Below are 21145 nucleotides of genomic sequence, written 5' to 3'. Positions count from 1 at the left end.
CCGCTACAAGATTCATCTCCGCCCCAGAGATCCGCGTTCAGCTCGCCACAGACAGTCTTCGGTGATGATGATGACACGAGCTATCCCGGACACGACAGGTCGAACTTGACGAGGACGACAGCAGCAGCACCAGCACCAGCAGCACCAGATAGCCAGAGCAATGTCTCGTCAATCCAATCACATGGCATGCCCCGCTCTCTCCGCCGCGACAGCGCCGCTGACCATAGAGCTTTGGCGAACAGCCCATTCCGACTCGAGATGCCTTCCATCACACCCGCACAGCTAGCGTTTTCAGCCTTGCAATTTCTGCCAGTGCCTGTATTAGTGCTGGACAACTGGAAGACCGTTGTGCTGGCCAACGAGGCCATGGGGAAGCTATTGGGTCTCATATCTGAGTCTGACGAGAGCGATGCCGACGAGGCATCCAATGCCACGGAGCAAATCTACGGGCACACGCTTTCTCAGGTGGGAATCGACCTGGTCCAGGATGGAAAGCCGATATGGGTTTCCTGGGAACCCTTTCTGGACACGATTGCCGAGGAGATGAGCTCGCCGCATGCTCAAACGGGCAGCGGCGGAGTGGACTCCAAGATTCGCCCTGGCCAAGGCGATGCGACGCCTACTACGGAAGGGTTGAGGATCAAAAGACGGCCCAGCCAGTCTCAACAACAGACGGTCGTTGAAGTCATTGTGTCACGAAACGATCTCGGCCAGTCAATCCTTCACTCCTCCCGGCGCGCAAGCAGCCAGGATCCTGAGAGCCAGACGTATGCGAAGATGATCGTGAGTGTGTGGGAGGTCGCCGGTCATCAGACGTACTTCGCCCTCACATTCACCAACACCGAGTCGTCCTCAAACGTGAGCACAAGAACAAGGGCAGTGGCTCGGCCGAGCGCTCTTGAATCGGCCGAAAAGAAGAAGATGAGGTCTTCCTCCTCCAATACTCCCTCGGTTTCGTCCAGCCACTCGGCCAGTTCGCCATCTTTACGAATCAGTCCGAACGCCGTCTCCCTGTCCTCAGGCCCCTTCCCGCCGATGGGCCCCCCTTTCAACTCCGTGCAAAGTGCGCCATCTCTTCTCCAGAAAACACTCATCATCAAGGACGCCCTTCTCGATACCACGGAAACTCCCATCATGGCGATGTGGAAGGATGGTACGATAGCATATCCAAACGCGGCTGCCCGGAGATTGATGACCAAGGGGGCTCAATCCACTTATTCAGCTGAGGGTATGGATATACTATCGAGTTGGATTGTGTACACCGAAGACTTTAGCAGGCCTCTCGAGCATGACGAATACCCCATTGCTATTTTGCTAAGGACCCAGACACCCTTTTCTGGAATGCGGATTGGCCTGCTCGACACGGATGGCAAGAAGATCGTGCTAGACATATTGGCCGAGGCGATTCGTGACGATGAAACGGGCGAGTTTCTGGCAGGGATCATTACGTGCCGAGATGTGACCAAAATGGCCAAGGAGATTGACCAGCTGAAGGCGAGGGATGCGGAGAGGTTCAAAACCATTTGCGATATCATTCCTCAGCTCGTCTGGACGACTGATCCATGGGGCAGTCTCGACTTTTTTAACACACGATGGTTTGAATTCACGGGCATGAGTCTCGATGAGTCTTTGGGGCCGATGAAGTGGACGCAGGCCCTGCACCCGGACGACACGCCTGCAACCGCGAAGAAGTGGGAGCACAGCATGCGCACCGGAGAACCGTACAGCGCGGAGTACCGTCTTCGAACCAAGAAGGGCGAGTGGCGGTGGATGCTGGGCAGGGCTATGCCTCTGCTGAGCCCCGAAACTGGGAAGATTGAGAAATGGTTTGGCACGTGTACCGACGTGCATGACAGCATCGAGTCGAAACTCGCTGCGAGGAGAACCCGCCAGCAGCTCCTCAGCGTCATCGCTCACGCCCATGTCACCATCTTCGCTGTGGACCTGGACCGCAAAATTACCATGCTGGAAGGAGCGCTGATCGAGCACGCGAGTGCGAACCTGGGCTCCCCGCCTGGCTGGTGCATAGGAGGAAACGTGGATGAGGTTTTCAACCGTCTGCATCCCGAGCTGCCTGTTGGTCAGCGCCCTGATTTCCTCTCGGCCGTCGACGCGATCTTTGAGCAGAGGGCCGGCGATGTTCTGGTTGAGCACAGTATAGGTAAGCTATCTATTCCGGCTCGATTCACCTGCCTTTTCTGGACAGTCAAGCTGACAATCATAGATGACCGGCACTTTCGGACAAGATTCTTACCACTAGCTATTAAGCAGAAGGACACAGGATCAAAACCAGAGGGGCGAGGCGATAGTATACCAGGCAATGACATAGAGGGTGCAATCGGCATCATAATGGATGTGACCGAGCTGAAGGCGAAAGAGGCTGTCCTCGAGGCCCAAGCCAAGGAGAAGCAACAGCTACTGGCAAATGAGGCGGCTGCTAAGGAGGCCAGCAGACTGAAGAGCCAATTCCTGGCCAATGTGAGTTTGGACAGCCATACCTGTGCTCCTCCATCATTCTGTGTGATGCTGACCAAGGGCAGATGTCTCATGAGATCCGAACGCCTATAACTGGCGTCATTGGTAGGTTTTGAGCTCCCGCATCATCTTCCATGGCAACAGCTGACCCAAAACTCAGGTATGGCGGAGCTGCTGTTAGACGTTGACCTCAATGACGAGCAGCGAGACTATGCAGAAAACATCTTCCGGTCAGCCAACGCCTTGTTGACGGTCATCAACGATATTCTTGACTTCTCGAAGGTCGAATCTGGGCGGATGGATATTGAGGAAGTCCAGTTCCGCGTGTCTGTCATAGGTCAGTTTCTGCGAACCCATGTGTCGAATCTGAGGAGAACAGTTCAATTTCTGACTACCCATCATGTGCACATTAGTGCGAGACGTGCATAAAATGCTCAGTTTTGCTGCCCAGCGGAAAAATCTCGAGATCATTGCGGACATCGCACCCGACATTGCCGAGGATCTTGTGATCCTTGGTGACCCAGGCCGGGTGAGACAGATTATCACGAACCTGCTTACCAACAGCATCAAGTTCACGCATCAGGGCTTTGTCAAGCTGTCACTCACCAAGGAGCGAGAGACGGACGACATGGTCGAGATTCGATTCGTTGTGCAGGATACCGGCATCGGTATGGATGAGGAGATTCGCAAGAGACTTTTCCAGCCGTTCAGCCAAGGTGATGCGTCAACGGCAAGGAAGTTCGGCGGAACAGGCCTGGGACTGACTATCTGCAAGAGTCTTCTTGAGCTGATGCACGGCCACATGACCCTAGAGTCGGTGCCCAACCAGGGGACTACAGCCTCCTTCTGGGTGCCGTTTAACAAACCTCATGGGACACAACCGTCGAACCTGGTCAAGATCCAGCCATTGCCAGATCGGCTCCAGTCCGAAATGAGCGTCTCCTGCAACAGCTCCGACTTTGAAGTCCTTGGGACACCGCCCAGTGGAGAGTTTGCGGGGGGTCCGGCGGAGAAGAGCAGGCTGCCTACCAAGCTGAAGGCTTCGATTGTCGCTGCTGAGGATGGCCTCTCCAAGGATGAGCGCTCCAAGATCCACGTGCTGGTCGTCGAGGACAACGCCATCAATCAGCAGATCGCCACCAAGACGATCCAGAAGTTGGGATTTAGCGTCGCGGCAGTCTGGAATGGACGCGAGGCGCTGGAATACCTGGCCGAGGCGCAGAATGGGCAGAAAATAAAGCCCAGCATCATTCTTATGGATGTGCAGGTGAGTTTCATTTGGGGTCTCTTGCATGTGGCCCTTTTCCCTCTTTTCCCAAAATGAAAAGTGATCTCAATTTCGGTTCTGACACCATATTCTTTTCTCCAATAGATGCCCATCTGTGATGGCTACAAGGCCACGCATCTGATACGCCACCACGCTCCCTACAAATCTTACATACGGGACGTTCCCATCGTGGCCATGACGGCATCAGCCATCCAGGGCGATCAGGAGAAGTGCAGGAGAGCGGGTATGGATGATTACCTCGCGAAACCGGTGAGGTCGAAGACGCTGGAGCAGATGCTCGTGCGGTGGTCTGTCGACAAACGAACACTACCTACGCCTCCACCTTTATCGTCCCATGCCTCCATTTGCTCGGAGCAGAGCGATAACTGTATGAGTGCGGGAATCCCAGCCGTCGGGCTCGACGAGGTCGATGGAGACGCGGCCGTGCCGGAGGCGCTACAGGCAGAGGCAGATCCCGAGGAGAGGCGCAATAGTCCTCTCACACCGAGGCCCAAGCTCTTGACGGCAACCTCCTTCTTCTCGGCGGCGGCCGTGGATGTTCCTCAGCAGCAGCAGCAACCACCGATGGGGCTGTCGCCACCACGCAAGCCGGACCTGCAGATGCGACGTGTCGAGACGGACGAGCTCGCGCAGCAAAGCCGGGATGACAAGATGATCGACGCAGCGGGGGGTCCTGCGGTAGTGCCTCTAGTGCATACGCCAATGATAGACAAGGGGAATCCTCTGACCGAGGCCAATGTGCAAAAGTTTCAGCAGGAAGAGTTTAACAGGAGAATGTCCTAAGGGCGCGCGACATCTGTTAACATGCTTTCCTGACCTTCATCTTCATTGTTCTTATTTCTTACTTGTTTTCTTTTTTCCCTACACATGGCTTGTTTTCTTTTCCCTATACTTGACTTGTTTGAACTTGTTTGTATCAGCATGGCGTTGCGGCTCGCTTTGATACCTCCTAATTACACGGTACGGGCGACGGATGTTGGAGAAAGAGTTCTAAAAATTCGGCCTTGTAGCTTGATGTTTTAGTCATAGTGTGCAATTTGGCATCGAAAGAGAAGACAAAATTAAAGAGAGACATGATCGGCGTTCTTCATGGAAATATACGTTTATATATATAGATGTAGCATTGTGTCTTGTTTCCTTGATGTATTTGCGTTTGAATAACATAAATAGATCCTTGGGTAACGGTTTGTTTGGTGGTTTTTTTTGGGGGGGGGTTTTGGGGGGGGGGACAAATCAAGATTTAGATAGACAAAAATAACCTTCTCTCTCTTCTTGATATCTTTTTTCTCATGTCTAGAACTGAATATGTTTCATTTCTCCTTCTGTAATTATACGCTTGGTTCTCTGTAGGCTCGTATTTAACGCTGCGAGGCGTAGCTTACGTATTATACCGGACCCCCGCGAACCAACGTGACGATCGGACAATGCATCCACCGCCGTCGCCGTCGGTGCATTTCTTGTCACTTACGTCCAAGTAGTCAGATAACTTACTCCCCAGTCACGTCACGTCAAGCCACCCCACCCATAGGAAACTTTCCACTCAACCCCCCATGTTCCAACAAGACAGTAAGTACCCTCCAACAATCTGACTGGCCGCGAAGCATGTGAGAGCGCGAGAGAGAACCTTGTTCGGAGCTGACGGAGGGGGAGAGATAGACAGACCAAAAGTCGTGAAGCTTACTTTTTTGGCCCCGTCGTCGTATGACAATTTGCTGTAGGATTCCGATCAAACCCGATTATCGAGAGGCGTAGTAGTTACGCGCGTATGTATGCTCTTCTAACTGCCTTTATAAGATCGTCGTCAAAACCCCCCCTTTCCCCTCCCTTCAGCTTCCCAGCTGTCAGCTGAAAAGAAGTGGCGCCGCCATTATTGAAGAAGCTACTCCCCATCAATAGTGACTAGGAAGGAAAGGGAAAGAAAACAAAAGAAAATCCAGCAACCAGGGCGACTTGAAAAGAAGTCAAAAAAGAAAGAAGAAAAAAACCTTCACTCCATTGCTGGACGACCCGCACCAGGAAACAAAACACATCAGCAGCAGCAGCAGCAGCAACAGCAGCAAGATAGTTACCCATCAGCAAGATAATTACCCATCAGCAACAAATTATGGCATCAGGAACCGCCTTGACCACCTACCTCCACCGCCTTACCGAGGTCCTCCCGCCCACGCTGCGCCAGAACCCCAGGGCCGCCGCCATCGCCGTCGCCATCACAGCCCTCGGCGTCTCCATTCCAACCTTGTCCTACGCCCGCGCCAGCTACCGCGGGTACATAGCTCTAGGCAAAGGCGGCATGCCCTACAACGTCTTCGGCTGGGCTCTGCAGGGCGTCCTCCAACTCATCGCTCGGCACGACACACGCGACCCTCTGCCGCTTGCCAAGCCCCAGAACCGGACCGCCACGGAGCCGCACGGCAACAAGACCTTTTTCTCCTCTGCCCAGGTCCCGATTCCCGAGCGCCAGGGAGGCCGCCCTGAGGTGCCTGGGTACGTCGCCCCGCAGAGGCAGATGACGCAGCGACCCAGCGATGTGGAGGCGATGCGGGCGCGGATGGCGGCGCACCTGGTCAAGCTGGCGGCCAAGGGTGCGGGGGTGCTGGTGATGCGGCCGTCCGGGCTCGAGGGCGTGGGGACACAGGCACTCTGGCTCGACACGAGGGCGAGGGCGTCTTCGGCAAGCCCTCCTCTGCCGAAATTCCTCGCGCGGGGCCTGAAGGGCGAGGTGACGCACGTGCACCCGGAGGCGAGCTCGCACATCACGCTGAGCATGGCGGACGCGGAGGAGGTCGTGCGGAAGGGCTGGGCGGAGCGGCACCCCCTGAGCGGCGTGGCGTTTATGCCGTGGAGCTATGTCATGATCTATGCGCCGCGCGACGAGGCAGAGTTGGAGGTGTGGAAGGCCATTATGAGCGCTGGGGTGCGGTTTGTATGTGCTGCGGCTGGGAGGGAGGTGAATCTGGAATGAGTGACCAAGTGGGGAGATGGGTCTACCTGCTGGGACGCGCAAAGGTCAGGGAAACTACGAGGTGCACAGTATTCTTTTTTTTTTTTTTTTTTTTTTTTTAATCGGTGGCAAGAAGAAGAAGACAAGGTATTCGTGAAAGGAGGGGATGTGTCTGAAGCAAGCCCACATCATAACAAAGACCTTCACATTCTTTTGGTCATTCTCAGATTACATTTCCAGATGGACAGACTGCAATATCAATCAATCGTTGCTTGAGATGCCAGTCACACGAGACTTCTGTGGTATCTTTATGAAGTTCGATTCTCATGAAGTCGAATCCCAAGAGAATTTTGATTAATGGAAACGGAGGAACAGCTTATAGGAGAAGAGATCTAAGTCGATAGAGGACAACCAGCGGTACCAGCAGAGACAACGTATCTGAATCGATAATGTCCACAGGGCTGTGCCATGATGCATGCCGGCCGCCGCGGCTTGGGGATTGACCAAGTCTACTTCAAGTAGTCAAGAAGTGTACTGACTTGGGTGTCTGAACGTCTCGACTCTTCAGGAATGAGTTCGGAGAGATTTTGAAGGTACTTCCCTTCACTGTGCTGGTGTTCTTTTCATGCCTATTGCTGTGACACATGCACGTCTTCCTCATATGCATCGGGGGTATAGCACCCAGACCATCAGGAGACCCTGGCGAGAACGTCGGCAAACTACTACTAGGTTTCGCCATACTCATCATCATGGTCTTGCTCCTTTTCTCCTCGCTGGCTGCGATACCCTTCACCTTTCTTTTCCCCCTCGAGGGCTGCAACAACCTTCATATTGTAGAGATCTTTGAAATACAAGGAGGCCGACTTGACTTGCGCATTATCTTGTAGCCTCCATACCAAATCCACTTTTCGCGTTTAATCACAATATAGCCTCGATCGTGAACCCTACTTCTTATCATCTTTGTCCCACTTTCGACGAGATGGGACCGTATTTCCAGGTGGCAGGGTGACTTACTGCCCCTTATGGCGCAGTACTGTAGAGGGGTTGGATACCAAAACGTCCATAAGTTAAGAGCAGACAGAGAGGGCTCAGGAGACAGTCCCAAGATGCCAGATCATTCAACTGCTCTTCAAATCAAACGAGCCATATCACTGTGCGGGCAGAGTTCGTACATGCTTATACAAAGTACGCTGTAAGCCTGCCTAATGATGTATATAAGTGACCTCGCCTGTGAGTATATTTGGTATAGGTGTTTTTTTCCTTCCTGTTTTCTTTCATTCAATTGTCAACGTCTTCCAACTGTATTCCAAATGTTTGTCGTCCCAATGCCCGTTTCTATTGCCGTTTTACATCCACTTTCTCGATTACGGTTTGCCGTTTCTAATCACGGACGGTGGACCCGCGGCGTCGCTCTGTCTCCTCGTTTTCCATCTCCCATCTCCCGCCCAGAACTTCTTCAAATAGATAAAAGAACAAGGGAAGCAGAAAAGACGAAAGGAAAGAGAAAAATACCAAAGCTCCTTGGTGGTGCAGAAAATGGGAAACCAGCTATAAGGAACAGGTACGAAACTCCTTATAATAAATAAGGAAAAAAAAACCGGAAAAAAATTCATGATCAGACTGGGACTCGAACCCAGGAGGATTGCTCCATCAGGAAGTTTTGTTAAGCTGACCTTAACCTGACGCCATAACCGCTCGGCCATCTGACCCGTCATTTTGTTGTAATACGAGCAAAATTTGCATATTATAGCCTCAATGAGCGGCGAGCTACTAGTGGATGTCCGGAGAACCAGTGAGTCGCCCTGAACACAGGACCAGAATGATTTTTGTGTCGATGATGATAATGATGATGATGAGAAACTCCCCAGTACAGCCTGGCCTTTGGAACCTATTCCCTGTTCAAAAGCCGTTGATCCTTGAGGCTAGTCCTTTCGGTACCCATAGAACCCAGGGCTGTCTTGCCGCTGAACCAGCTGGAAAACACCTCTGCAGCGTGAACTCTTAGCATGGCAGCCTCCTATTTACTTAATAACGAGGTTCAAGTCATTGTGTAAGTGGTTCGTCTGGTTTATTCTTTTCTTTCCCTTTCAGGACTTTTTCTTTCTTTCTTTCTCTTATTTTGGTCGTGCAAAGCAATCATCCAGCCTACTAGTCTATGAATTGTCTGGCAGGCATTGATGAGCAAACACCTTCCTGATCTTATGTCTAGCTCGTCTTCTTCGCAGGCTTGAGAGATCCTCAATAGAAGTGCATCGACTATTCGAGTTCTATATAATGTCTAATCGAGCCTAACTAATCTTAAGGTCAGGCCTGTTGCTCCTGATAATGCGGGGGCGTAATTGCCGCCCGGTTGTGCGCAACTACCCTGCCTCCGAGATTGCACAGGCATAACTGGGCGCTGCCAGCCAGCTTCTCTAGTAGCCTTCCTCATCCCATCAGGCGCGAGCCCTTGCATTGAGCAGGACAGCGCGCGTCCCGTAAAGAACAGGTCAACGGGCAATGCATAAAACGCCCAGAACGCCCCCAAATTCCCGTCCCTTTTTTGTTTGTGAAAGGCTCAATGCAGTGTTTGAGGTTTAAAACCCTATACTATTCATGTCCGGTGCCCCTCTTTAAGTCCTATCGCAAGTAACGCCAGTCTTTATCTTTCTCATGGTCATTTCTAAAACGCCGCCTTCGTCTGTCTGGAACCGCCCTCGAAACAAGCCGCGTCGCCCCGTCACAACCTCGCTGAGGTCTAAAAGTGGTGCGTGCCGTTGACACCGTTGGTGAGCCTGGCCTTCAAGACATCATCGAGGAGACCAGCGCTAGCGGCGATGAAGCCCAGGAACGGGGGCTGTTATTCGTCAGCTGAGGTCGCAAGAAGGGGGCATCTAATATTTGCACTTACACTAGGGTTGAGCACCTTGGACTGGTACTCGGCATGGAATTGTGTGCCTTCAGGGAAAGTCAGCAAGAACAGATAGCAGAAAAAAAATTAGAATCAAGTACAAGATACTCACCAACAAAATAAGGATGATCATTGATCTCAAAAATCTCCATACGCTGACCCGTCTCGTCCTTTCCGACAAAGTGCAGACCGGCAGCCTCCAAGCGATCGATGAACTCCGGATTAATCTCGTATCGGTGTCGGTGTCTCTCCTCGATCTCTGCAGCATGACCGTACAGGGCACGGATCTTGGCCCCCTCGCTGCTTGGCTGGAAGATCGTCTTCCTGGACCCGAGACGCATGGTGCCGCCCATGTTTTGCTTGTCAAGCTCGGGCATGGAGATGACCACAAGTTCCTTGGCAGTAGCCTCGAACTCTTCCGAGTTGGCGCCCGTCATCCCGCAGAGATCACGCGCGAACTGAATAGCGGCTGTTTGGAAGCCAAGGCATACCTGAATTTTCAATTAGCAATTGAGCAACCAGGAAACCCCGCACGCCGACGATTTCGAATACGTACTCCCAGGAACGGCACACGGCTCTCCCGAGCGAACTTGGTGGCCAGCATCATTCCCTCAGTGCCGCGAGTGCCAAATCCTCCTGGCACAATGATTCCAGAGGCATCTCGGACTTCCCGCCACGCCTTCTCGTACTTGCTCGCCTCGGCAGCCTTGGTCTGCGGCTCGAGGTGTTCAGCATCGACCCAGATCAGATTGAGCTTGCGTCGCAGGTGCATGGAAGAATGCTCCAGAGATTTGACGACCGACAGATACGCATCGTGTGTCTCGACGTACTTGCCCACCAGCGCGATGCTGATGTCAGATTGCTGCTCCTGTGTTACCACTGACTGCCAGTGGTCCCAGAGCTCAGCACCCCTGGCCACACGCGCAAGAGGGATGAATTCGCCGGCGAGGTTAAGCTTAACGCGCAGCAGAGTGACCAGGTGCTGCTGCTTCAGGAGTATGGGAACCTGGTAGACGGTTGGCATGTCGCGAACCACAAGAATCTGGTCGACCTCGACTGAGCAGTGCAGCGCAAGCTTCGCAACGGTACTCTCCGCAAGAGGCTGTTCGCATCGACAGGCAACCTAGTATGACCATCAGCTTTGCGAGCACAAGAAGGCAATGACAATACTTGACGCACAAGGTCGGGGATCAGGCCATAGCTGCGGACGGACTTCACGGCGTGCTGAGTTGGCTTGGTTTTCTGCTCGCCGTGAATGGTAGGAACATAGGAGACATGAATGGTCATGAAGTTGCCGGCTCCGGCTTCATGACGCAGCTGGGTAAGCGCCTCAACAAAAGGCATGCTCTCGATATCGCCAACAGTGCCTCCAAGCTCGATAATGCAGACATCGGGCTCTTCGTCGGATCCGTCGACGGGAATCCGGGAGACTCGCTTGATCCAGTCTTTGATCGCATTTGTGACATGGGGGACGCTGTGAACTATCAGCAAAGATCATGGCTCGCTTCCAGCCCAGACACAGTCCATGAAACGCCGCTGCGTGCCGGAATCTCATGCGACGTGCTGGGACATCCGAAGGAGAGAGACGACGAAGGGGCACACACATTTGAACAGTCTTGCCCAGGTAGTCGCCGCGGCGCTCCTTTTGGATGACCTGCCAACCAATCAGACTTCGTCCTCGTGGGTGGACAATGTGGGGGAACGGACGTGTTGATATATCTTGCCGGTAGTGATATTGTTGTCACCGGCCAGGGTAACAGCCAGGTATCTCTCGTAGTTGCCGAGATCCAGGTCAACTTCGGAGCCTGTTCAGAGTGTCAGCAGAGACGACGGACAGGCAATCAATCGACACTACACAGAAACGGACCTGAGCGCAAGACGAAGCACTCGCCATGCTCGGCAGGGGCCATCAGACCTGCGTCGACCGAGACATATGGATCGATCTTGATGCAGCTGACACGGAGTCCAAGTGTTTTCAGAAGCTATGAAATCTTCTGTCAGAGATTCTCATTGTGTTTGTATGTCGAACGCGAAGCAACCAACCAGGCCAGTGGAGGAGGCGATAATTCCCTTTCCGACACCTACGACACAACGTCAGCCAAACCAACCACCATCAGGCCTTTCCCCGTCTCCCCACCACCAGTGAGGGGGGTTGCAGTGCTTCACGGATGGATTGTGAGTAGTGGACAATGAGCAAAAACCATACCTGAGATAACACCACCAGAGACAAGGACGTAACGCATCTTGACCACCGTTTGACTGGTAAGAACGGTCCAGAATCCCAAGAGAATAGCAGTGGCCTCAAAACTATTATCCCTGGTGGACTGCAGTGAAGGACGTTGGTGAAGATGTGTTGCGCATTAGTATCAAGAAATTTCTGAACGCGACGCGGTCTGACTCAAAATTGAGTAGGCAACGAGGGGTTGCCTTTATCGATAGCAGGGGGCTGCGACACAAAGGAAAGTCCTGTACCATAGTAAAGTGTTTTCAAGCAGCTGGCAAGGGCCCCCCTGCCGTCAATTCTCCCCCCGCTAATTCACAGCTGTCAGCTATGGCCTGCGCATACCAAGTGCACCACTGTACACCACTAGTACTCAGGCAGTCAGGACATGCTATAGTAGGGTCGGAGCTGACTTAACTGGAGACTGGTGACGGCTCTTGTCAAGAGCCAATGGATGACGGAAAATACAATTCAATTTCACCAGGTTTGATTTCCGCCACTGGTTGAGACTGAATTTTTTGAGATTATCTTTGAACGGATTTATAATGTATCAGAAAAAAAAGAATTAGTCCCAAAAATCCGACTGAAAGAGCAACCTGTTCAGTGTCATCCTTCTTCACCAAATTGGACCATAGGAAAGATACCAGACACCACATTTGATGTTGATATCATCAAACTTGTACCAGGGTTTTCTGGTGGTTTTTGTTTGAGTTCCAAATTATTCTGTAAATCGGGGAAAATTATGCATTCAAAATGAAGAATCTCAACCCACTCTTGGTTGCCCCTTGCCATAGTCCGTCATATTCCCTCTCGGTTGCTATATCTAAACCCTTTGCTCACTAAATGTATCTCATTATTTTTCACTTAACATTGCCATTACAATACGTTCCAAATAGGAAGAAATGCTAAGAAGCTTTTGCAGGCCCCTCTGTGCTAGAGTCAGTCTGACTGCACTCATTTTTGACTATGGTGTTCAGAACAACACCTGGATGGTCCAGCCTGACCTCAAGGATGCAGTTTTGGTGAACATCACGGGCACTTGTCGAGGATGCCATGTAAGTATCCCTCCCATTCGCATATCCAAGATTTCAACGTTCCATTCTCTGCCTCTAGAGAAACCATGTTCTCATGAGATGGTACTGTTGGGCAGTACACAGTGGCCTATTTGTCCCGCTTGAGAAGATCTTCTTCTTTATGACACGAATCCAGCTGATTTCGACCAACCATACAGTAACTATCTAAATGCCACTTACAAAAACTATACATTCCCAATTCCTCCCCAATTTTACTTCAGCAGCACTGCAAAGGCACTCACGCTAACAGCAACTATCTTACTGAAGCAAAAGATTGGCAGGTCAACTAATCATCTCGTCTGGCTTGGTCACTCATTCTCTTTTATCAAACATATGCACAACAACACTGCAGTCCCAACATCCACTTCTCTAGACTGGTCTTGCCAGCCCTCTGTTTAGGACTCTCCTCCTTTCAAACGTTGAAACACGAAGACTGGAGTTGCAATGAGCCCCAAGTCTAACGGGACTGTCGAGATTTGTTTCAAGTAGAGCTGTCTTCCTGCCCAGACTTCCAATGTCTCCTGAAGCCAGATGCTTGATCTCTAACCCTGAAAGTTGCTTAGATGGCAGAGAGCCACGGCTTGGTATATTTAAATTGGTGTATAGTACCTACTAAACCTCGATGGTAGTGGTGCCAATGGTCCTTGTCCCGGAAATTGTGGTCGTGTATCGTGCTCTTACAATTCTGCCCTTTGGTGGTGCAACGATATAAAGTCCACCAAGCCGATGACCATCAGAAATCCACCTTGACGCCACCGAACTTCATTTGCTGATGAAAATATGCTTGGCCTAGAATCTCAAGACATTCTCCACGACCTTCAAATCCATTGGGAATGGTGCTTGGGACATCCTCATCAACTGTTACAAATCTGATTGCTTCAGCGGCAGCATGACAGGCCAAAACTTCTTTTCTGACGAGGGTTGGAACGTCATCGTCCGGTATGACGACGACAGCTGCCAATTCATCAGGTCTTGATAAGCACGAGAGGAAAAGAATGGGGATCTCCCCATTGTAGTCTGCTGGCGAAATGCTTTTATCTTGCCTAGGTAGATGGTATCTAGTCTCGTATAAGAGAGAGAGACAAAGAGAGCTCTTGAAGAGATGTAAGGTGCTCCAAGCCCGGGGGAGGGGTTTGGTCAGAGTGACTATGGTCAACAAAATAATGAATGTCTGAAGGAAAAGAACACCGATAGCAGTTTCCATGCACTTGGCAAGTTCTATGCATTAAAGAATGAGACCAGCCGCCCACTTTATAAAATATGACCGAGACACAATCTATGTCAAGTCAAGTTGAATACACAAGAGTCCAGATAGCAACCGTTCTCATGTTGTGTATAACCCCTTCTACTGCGCCGTTTCCTGAAGTTTAATGCAGTATTGTTGCTCCCCAAATTACTGGAGGCTCTCGATAACGAGAGCGGAAGCGCCACCACCGCCGTTGCAGATGCCAGCACAGCCAATCTTGGCCTTCTTCTCCTTGAGGACGGTGGTAAGGGTGGTGACGATACGGGCACCAGAGCAGCCCAGAGGATGGCCAATGGCGACGGAGCCACCAAACACATTGACCTTCTCGGGGTCGAGGTTCAGCAGCTTGATGTTGGCCAGGGCAACCACGGAGAAAGCCTCGTTGATCTCGTAGAAGTCGACCTGCTCGGCGCTCAGGCCGGCGTGCTTAATGGCCTTGGGGATGGCCAGCGAGGGCGCAGTGGTGAACTTCTCGGGGGCGTGGGCGGCGTCGCCCCAGCCGAGAATCTTGGCAATGGGCTTGATGCCGAGCTCCTTGAGCTTGGCCTCGGAGACGAGGACGACGGCGGAGGCACCGTCGTTGATGGGCGAGGCGTTAGCGGCGGTGACAGTGCCGGTGCCGGGGATGAAGACGGCGCGGGCACTCTTGAGCTTGTCAACGTTGAGGTTCTTGACCTCCTCGTCACGGTCGACCTTGACAGCGGGCTTGCCACGGCCGCCGCTGACCTCAATGGGGGCGATCTCCTCCTTGAAGACACCGGCCTCGGTAGCGGCCTGGGCCTTCTGGTACGTCTTGATGGCGTACTCGTCCTGGTCCTCGCGGGTGATGCCGTGCGTGGAGGCACACAGCTCGCCCTGCAGGCCCATGAGCTCCTTCTTGCCGTAAGCGTCGCGCAGACCGTCCTTCTGCACGCCGTCGACGAGGGTACCATCGCCGTACTTGACGCCCGTGCGCAGGTTGGGCAGGTAGTGCGGCGTGTTCGACATGGACTCGGTGCCACCGGCCACGACGATGGAGGCGTTACCGGTCATGATGGTCTGCGCGCCCAGGATAATGGCCTTCATGCCCGAGGCGCACACCTTGTTCACTGTTGTGGCGACCACAGAGTCACTCAGGCCGGCGTGAATAGCACATTGCCGCGCAGGGGCCTGGCCCAATCTGGTGTGTGTGTTAGTGAGGCGGAGGGGGGGGGGGCTTTGGAAGTTGGGACCACTCACCCAGCAGAGAGCACATTGCCAAAGAAAACCTCCTCAACATCCTCAGGCTTGACCTCAGGCACCCTCTCGACGGCAGCTACATAGAAGAGTGAGTGAGCCTGGTCCTGAGAGTATCGCTCTGGTTGCTTAAGATCCTACCCTTGATTGCGTGAGCACCCAGCTGAATAGCGGTGAGGCTGGAGAGGGAGCTGGAAGTCGAGAGAAGAAAATTCCTCGTCAGCTATGAGCCACCACCTGAGCCGTTCTCGTTCGGCAGCACATGAACGATGATGGACCATGAAGACGGAGTGACCTACCCAAGGAAGGATCCAACAGGCGTGCGTGCCACCGAGGCGATGTAGACGGGGGGAAGGGAAGACATATTTGAGGGACTGAAGTGCTTCGGTGGAGGGCTGGTTCGGAGGGACAAGCTTTATCTTATACGTTCTGACCTGGAAGTCTCCCAACACAATGCTATGCGGACTCGTTTAAGTATTGAGAATAGGAGATGATCGCTCTTCACCGAGTCTCGATAGATTTTAATTGTTGTTCTTTGAGGAAGGTATCCACTAATCCTGCCCGAGCTCGGTGTCTTTCGCAAGGTTTTCCCAGAGTTCTGGAAATTCACCGTATGTGGCGCTACTGCACCGCCAGCAGACCCACTAGCCAATCAGACCGGTTCAGGTGTGGCGCCTAATTCAGCCTCGTCGATTTTTGAGAAGCAAGCTCAACTTCGCGTCTGCTCTTGCCACTGTGCGAGCGCGCTGCTGCTGCAACACCCACACCCACACCCACACCCCCATCCACCCCTCCTTACAACCTCTCCAGTCGCCATGGATGACCTCTACGATGAGTAAGGCGCTGTCCAGCAATTTATACGACTTGCATGGAAAAACTAACATTCAGCATAGGTTCGGCAACTTCATCGGCGAGGAGGCCGAGGCATCAGAGGAAGAATCTCAGCATGGCGCCGACGCTGGCAACTATGTCTACGATGACGAGTTCGCCGAGGAGGGCGAGGCTGGACAGGAGCTCATGGAGGTAGATGGTAAGGAAGGACCAGACCCTCCCCCTTGCCACGTGCTTTGAGAACGCTGGCTAACCTGACGTGTGTGGTGCGGTAGAGGGGCCTTCGAACGCCGTGATACTCCACGAAGACAAGCAATACTACCCAACGGCAGCACAAGTTTACGGAGAAGGAGTCGAGACCCTGGTGCAAGAAGAGGACGCGCAACCCCTGACCGAGCCAATCATCGCGCCCGTGGAGCAGAAGAAGTTTACAGTCGAGGAGGCCGACCTGCCACACGTCTTCTACGAGCGCGGTTTCATGACAGATCTTATGAACTTCCCCGACCAGATTCGAAATGTTGCGCTTGCAGGGCATCTGCATCATGGAAAGACTGCGTTCGTGGACATGCTCGTCCTGGAGACTCACGATATCAACGAGAGGCTGGAGAAGCGGACGGGTAGGAAGCGCGAGGAGCAGCTGAGGTACACCGATGTACACGACATCGAGAGGGATCGAGGGCTGTCGGTCAAAGCTGCGCCAATGAGCTTCGTGCTGCAAGGCACAAAAGGCAAATCACACCTGTTGAACATTATCGACACACCGGGCCATGTCAACTTCGTCGATGAGGTGGCAGCGTCGTTGCGACTCGTGGACGGCATCTGTCTAGTGGTGGACGTTGTGGAGGGTGTGCAGGTCAACACGCAACAGATTATCCGGCATGCGGTCCTGGAGGACATACCGATCACCCTCATTCTCAACAAGATGGACCGTTTGATCCTCGAGCTCAAACTGCCACCCAGCGATGCATACTTCAAGCTGAGGCACGTAGTCGAGGAGGTCAACACCATCATTGAACAGACGATACCTGGAAAGGGCGAGCAGAGACGGTTGAGCCCTGAGAAGGGCAACGTCCTCTTTGCATGTACGGAGATGGGATGGTGCTTCACCTTGCAATCATTCGCGAAGATGTACTCGGAGAGTTTTGGAGGGGTGAACATAGAAGACTTCTCACGCCGCCTATGGGGCGACGTGTTCTTCAACCCAAAAAGGCGCTCCTTTACGAGGAAAGCCATCGAAGAGGGCGCTAGAAGGTCGTTCATCACCTTCATCCTGGAGCCCATCTACAAGCTTTACTCGCATACCATCGGCGAGAGCCCCGAGGAGCTGAAGGCAACGCTGCATAGCCTTGGCATCTCTCTTAAGCCATCTCAGTACAAGACGGATGCTAAGGTCCTGCTCAAGCTGGTGTGCGAGCAGTTTTTCGGCCCTTGCACTGCGTTTGTCGATATGGTTGTGCAGCATGTTCCTTCGCCACAGGAGGCAGCTCAAAGATATCTGGAACGGTACTACACGGGTCCGCTCGATACCAAGGTTGCAGAGTCTATGAAGTCATGCGACCAAGACGGCCCGCTGGTCGTCCATGTCACGAAGCTGTTCAACTCCTCGGATGCCAAGCAATTTCACTCCTTCGGCCGGGTCTTGAGTGGTATTGTCCGACCAGGCGCTGAGGTTCGAGTACTTGGCGAAGGTTATTCTCTTGATGATGAAGAGGATATGGCCATAGCCAAAATATCCGACGTGTGGATCGCCGAGACGAGGTACAACATTCCCGTTGACGGAGTTCCAGCAGGCAACTGGGTGTTACTGGGCGACGTCGATAATTCCATTGTCAAGTCGGCCACGATAGTCGACAAGCAATTCGAGGACGACGAAGACGCCTACATCTTCCGACCCATTACGCATTTCACAGAATCAGTCCTGAAGGTTGCCGTCGAGCCAATCAATCCATCTGAACTGCCAAAGATGCTGGATGGCATACGGAAAATCAACAAGAGCTATCCTTTAATCAACACCAAGGTGGAGGAGTCCGGCGAGCACATCATGCTCGGGACGGGAGAGCTCTACATGGACTGCGTCCTGCACGACTTGCGACGACTCTATGCGGACATGGAGATCAAGGTCTCCGATCCTGTGACGCGCTTCTGCGAGACGGTTGTGGAGCAGTCTCACACCAGCTGCTACGCAATCACGCCAAATAAGAAGAACAAAATCACAATGGTGGCAGAGCCCCTCGAAGACGGTATTGCACGAGATATCGAGTCGGGAGTGGTAAGCATGAAGGATCCGATCCGCAAGACAGCTAAGTTCTTTGAAGAAAAGTACGACTGGGACAAGCTGGCCGCCAGAAGCATTTGGGCCTTTGGTCCAGATGAAAAGGGTCCGAATATCTTGCAGGACGACACCCTACCCGGCGAGGTGAGTGCCCCCCCCCCCCAAACGGGTTTTCATTACCGATCATGCATCCCTCCCACATACTCCCTCACGACGACGACGACGTTGTACTTACTTAGTTCTTTCTGCTGCAGGTGGACAAAAGGCTTCTCAACACCGTAAAGGAGCCAATCCGCCAGGGGTTCAGCTGGGCGAGCCGAGAGGGTCCTCTTTGCGAAGAACGTGAGTACATTTCATCTTGTGAACCCTGCCCCCACCCACATCACTTGGTATTGCATACTCGTCTGCGACCTTAGCCGCTCCTCCCGTTGCTTATCGCTTCCACTGCCGTGGCACAATTGTGGCGCGGGAGCTGTCCACCTTCTCAAACGGGTTACCGCTGAAGATGGGGTGCCATTTCTTCACTCAAGTCTTTACCACCTGTGAGGGATGACATGGCCGAACATGGGTTGCCCTCTACGCGCTGTCTTCCTGTGGGGAAACAGACAAAAGAAAAAAGAAATGGGGGGAAAGAAAAGGACGGCTCCCGCGGGTCGGCTTGTGCCAGTCGCGCAGTTGGAGAGCCCCTTGCAGTCTGTCCCTTATTACATCTTTTGCTTCCCCTTCAATGTCACGCCCTTGTGTGTGTGATTGATGCACGTCGCTGGCATACGTATCTGGTACACCTGTATCTACCTCTACTTTTCACACTGAAGCTAACCAAAAGATGCTTACAGCTATACGTAACACAAAGTTCAAGATCACAGATATCGCCTTGGCCCCTGAGGCGATCTTCCGGGGAGGTGGCCAGATCATCCCCACTGCCCGGCGAGCATGCTACTCGTCTTTTCTGATGGCGTCACCACGCCTGATGGAGCCCATGTATTCGGTCGCGATGACGGGTAACCAAGAGGCGGTTTCGACTTTGTACACACTGCTGGCGAGGCGGCGCGGCCACGTCCTCAGCGATGGCCCGATCGTGGGGACCCCATTGTACCGTGTGGACGGGTTGCTGCCCGTGATCGACTCGTTCGGCTTCGAGACGGACCTGCGCATCAACACGCAGGGCGCGATGGTGGCCCTAGTCTTTGACAGGTGGAGCATTGTGCCCGGCGATCCGCTGGACAGGGACGTTGTGTTACGTCCCCTGCAACCTGCCAGTGCGCAGGCGACGGCCCGTGACTTTGTGCTCAAGACGCGTCGGAGGAAAGGTCTCAGCGAGGACGTATCTGTGGCTAAATTTCTGGAGCCGGACTTCTATCAGGACATGCTTGCGAGTGGTGCGCTTGGGGATGTCTAGAGATGGAGACTGGTGCGAAAGAGAGGTCAGGAATAGGTAATCTACCTTCCTTTAATGGGTTCATATTGCCACATGTTTGGCCCAGACGTGTTTAGAGGCGTCTCGCCTTGCCTAGGGGGGGAATTGGGGGGTGGGCTGGCGGTGCTGGTGGTGCGGTGGTCCAGACCGGCGTGCAGATTTGCCACGTTCAGGGCCCTGGCCAGGCAGGCATACCGAGGGAACCCCAAGATTGAGAGCTGTCATGCGTGTCGAGGCTGGGGTTCGAGCAACTATACACTAAGTCTCGCCCAGAGAGGCAGGCAATTAAGGTGGTGCGCGTCGGCCCTATGCCAGGAGATTTCCTCAGCCCAGCTCAAAAGAGATCAATCGCCGAGCACAAACAGCCTCGCTGCACACCAAGAATCTCTCAGCTCTACTCATGCCAAAAGGACAGGGTTTTGTACAAGATGAAGAAACTCGTACACCTGGCTAACCAGCTGCCGTTGACGCTTAGAACGGCAATTACAATTCATGTTTTCCCCTCTTAGAAGGGATAGATGCAGAAGAACATCAGTCCAGACAAGACAAGACGGGCGATCATGCATGGCGTTTCGGATAGAATGATTGAGGCCCTGCCGCCCACCCACACGTACACCATTCACGGTTCACTAGCTGATTGAGACTTTTTCTCGCTCTTGGCCAACCTCTTGGGTGTGTGTGTGTGGTCACGTCTTCTAATTTCTGGAAAAGGATATATAATGTTCTTTTTTGCTGTTCGCGTTCTTGGACACGCGTCTCCCATCCCCCCTCCCCCACCACACCAAGCGAAATCTCGGCATCGCCCATCACAAGTCAAGTCCGTCCAATGCCACCGTGGACGGCGACGACCCAGTAGCAGCCCTGCCCGCAAAGCACATCCCATCCCGAAAGTAGACCCGGATGTCAACCTCCTCCCCACAAGGCGCCGAGATATTTTGCATTGAAATCAAGCTTACTGCGTCCCCCGGTTATCCAACACCCCGCCCCCCCCCCCAAATTCGTCACGCCCACGTGCTCTCCATTCCGCCTTTTGACACTTGAAAGCTGCCCACAATACTACTATAACCTAGGACGCGGCATGCACGCCTGCTTTGCCTAACAGCTCGAGTCGAGACCTTGAGTGTGTGGCTTAATGTGTCCCGCCCCGCGTCGCTGTCGCCGTCGCCGAACAAAAAAGACACGAGCGGCAGCGCGGCAGCTGAACAAGCTTACTTTTTTTTATTTTTTTACTTTAGCACGTGCCTATCTCGGATCGAGAAAGACTAGGCCTCAAAAG

General features: G+C 53.0%; 6 protein-coding genes and 1 non-coding gene across 7 annotated transcripts; 4 read left to right on the top strand and 3 right to left on the bottom strand.

Annotated features, from left to right (window-relative positions):
* Nucleotides 1-186: 186 nt before the first annotated feature.
* On the top strand, nt 187-4546 carry M406DRAFT_91575 (uncharacterized protein; the record flags this gene model as incomplete). The annotated part of the gene is made up of 6 exons (XM_040926205.1): nt 187-2161; nt 2225-2478; nt 2541-2580; nt 2636-2812; nt 2889-3742; nt 3848-4546. The coding sequence occupies 6 exons, from the start codon at nt 187-189 to the stop codon at nt 4544-4546; spliced, it is 3999 nt and encodes a 1332-aa protein (XP_040775344.1).
* Nucleotides 4547-5867: 1321 nt separating this feature from the next.
* Nucleotides 5868-6725, top strand: M406DRAFT_258562 (uncharacterized protein; the record flags this gene model as incomplete). Its single annotated transcript, XM_040917241.1, has 1 exon — nt 5868-6725. One exon carries the CDS (start codon nt 5868-5870, stop codon nt 6723-6725), a length of 858 nt encoding a protein of 285 aa, XP_040775343.1.
* A 1591-nt stretch (nt 6726-8316) lies between these two features.
* On the bottom strand, nt 8317-8413 carry M406DRAFT_t66. Its single transcript has one exon. It is a non-coding gene; the product is annotated as a tRNA-Leu (tRNA).
* Nucleotides 8414-9441: 1028 nt separating this feature from the next.
* On the bottom strand, nt 9442-11837 carry M406DRAFT_91580 (uncharacterized protein; the record flags this gene model as incomplete). Its single annotated transcript, XM_040926206.1, has 9 exons — nt 9442-9540; nt 9595-9641; nt 9707-10085; nt 10151-10717; nt 10774-11070; nt 11201-11248; nt 11302-11399; nt 11462-11576; nt 11796-11837. 9 exons carry the CDS (start codon nt 11835-11837, stop codon nt 9442-9444), a joined length of 1692 nt encoding a protein of 563 aa, XP_040775342.1.
* Nucleotides 11838-12717: 880 nt separating this feature from the next.
* Nucleotides 12718-13864, top strand: M406DRAFT_330725 (uncharacterized protein; the record flags this gene model as incomplete). The annotated part of the gene is made up of 3 exons (XM_040920553.1): nt 12718-12870; nt 13452-13472; nt 13682-13864. 3 exons carry the CDS (start codon nt 12718-12720, stop codon nt 13862-13864), a joined length of 357 nt encoding a protein of 118 aa, XP_040775341.1.
* A 41-nt stretch (nt 13865-13905) lies between these two features.
* On the bottom strand, nt 13906-15886 carry M406DRAFT_107307 (uncharacterized protein). Its single transcript, XM_040915230.1, has 4 exons — nt 15649-15886; nt 15491-15540; nt 15353-15428; nt 13906-15293 (listed from the first exon to the last, which is right to left on the bottom strand). Exons 1-4 carry the CDS (start codon nt 15711-15713, stop codon nt 14282-14284), a joined length of 1203 nt encoding a protein of 400 aa, XP_040775340.1. The 5' UTR covers nt 15714-15886; the 3' UTR covers nt 13906-14281.
* A 249-nt stretch (nt 15887-16135) lies between these two features.
* M406DRAFT_291443 (uncharacterized protein) lies at nt 16136-20418 on the top strand. Its single transcript, XM_040918966.1, has 5 exons — nt 16136-16184; nt 16243-16379; nt 16456-18596; nt 18707-18794; nt 19289-20418. Exons 1-5 carry the CDS (start codon nt 16165-16167, stop codon nt 19849-19851), a joined length of 2949 nt encoding a protein of 982 aa, XP_040775339.1. The 5' UTR covers nt 16136-16164; the 3' UTR covers nt 19852-20418.
* Nucleotides 20419-21145: the final 727 nt, after the last annotated feature.

Source organism: Cryphonectria parasitica (assembly GCF_011745365.1).
Source record: "Cryphonectria parasitica EP155 unplaced genomic scaffold M406scaffold_5, whole genome shotgun sequence".
NCBI lineage: Eukaryota > Fungi > Ascomycota > Sordariomycetes > Diaporthales > Cryphonectriaceae > Cryphonectria > Cryphonectria parasitica.
Note: the sequence above shows the minus strand (reverse complement) of the source record. Positions and strands in the feature narration are given on the sequence as shown.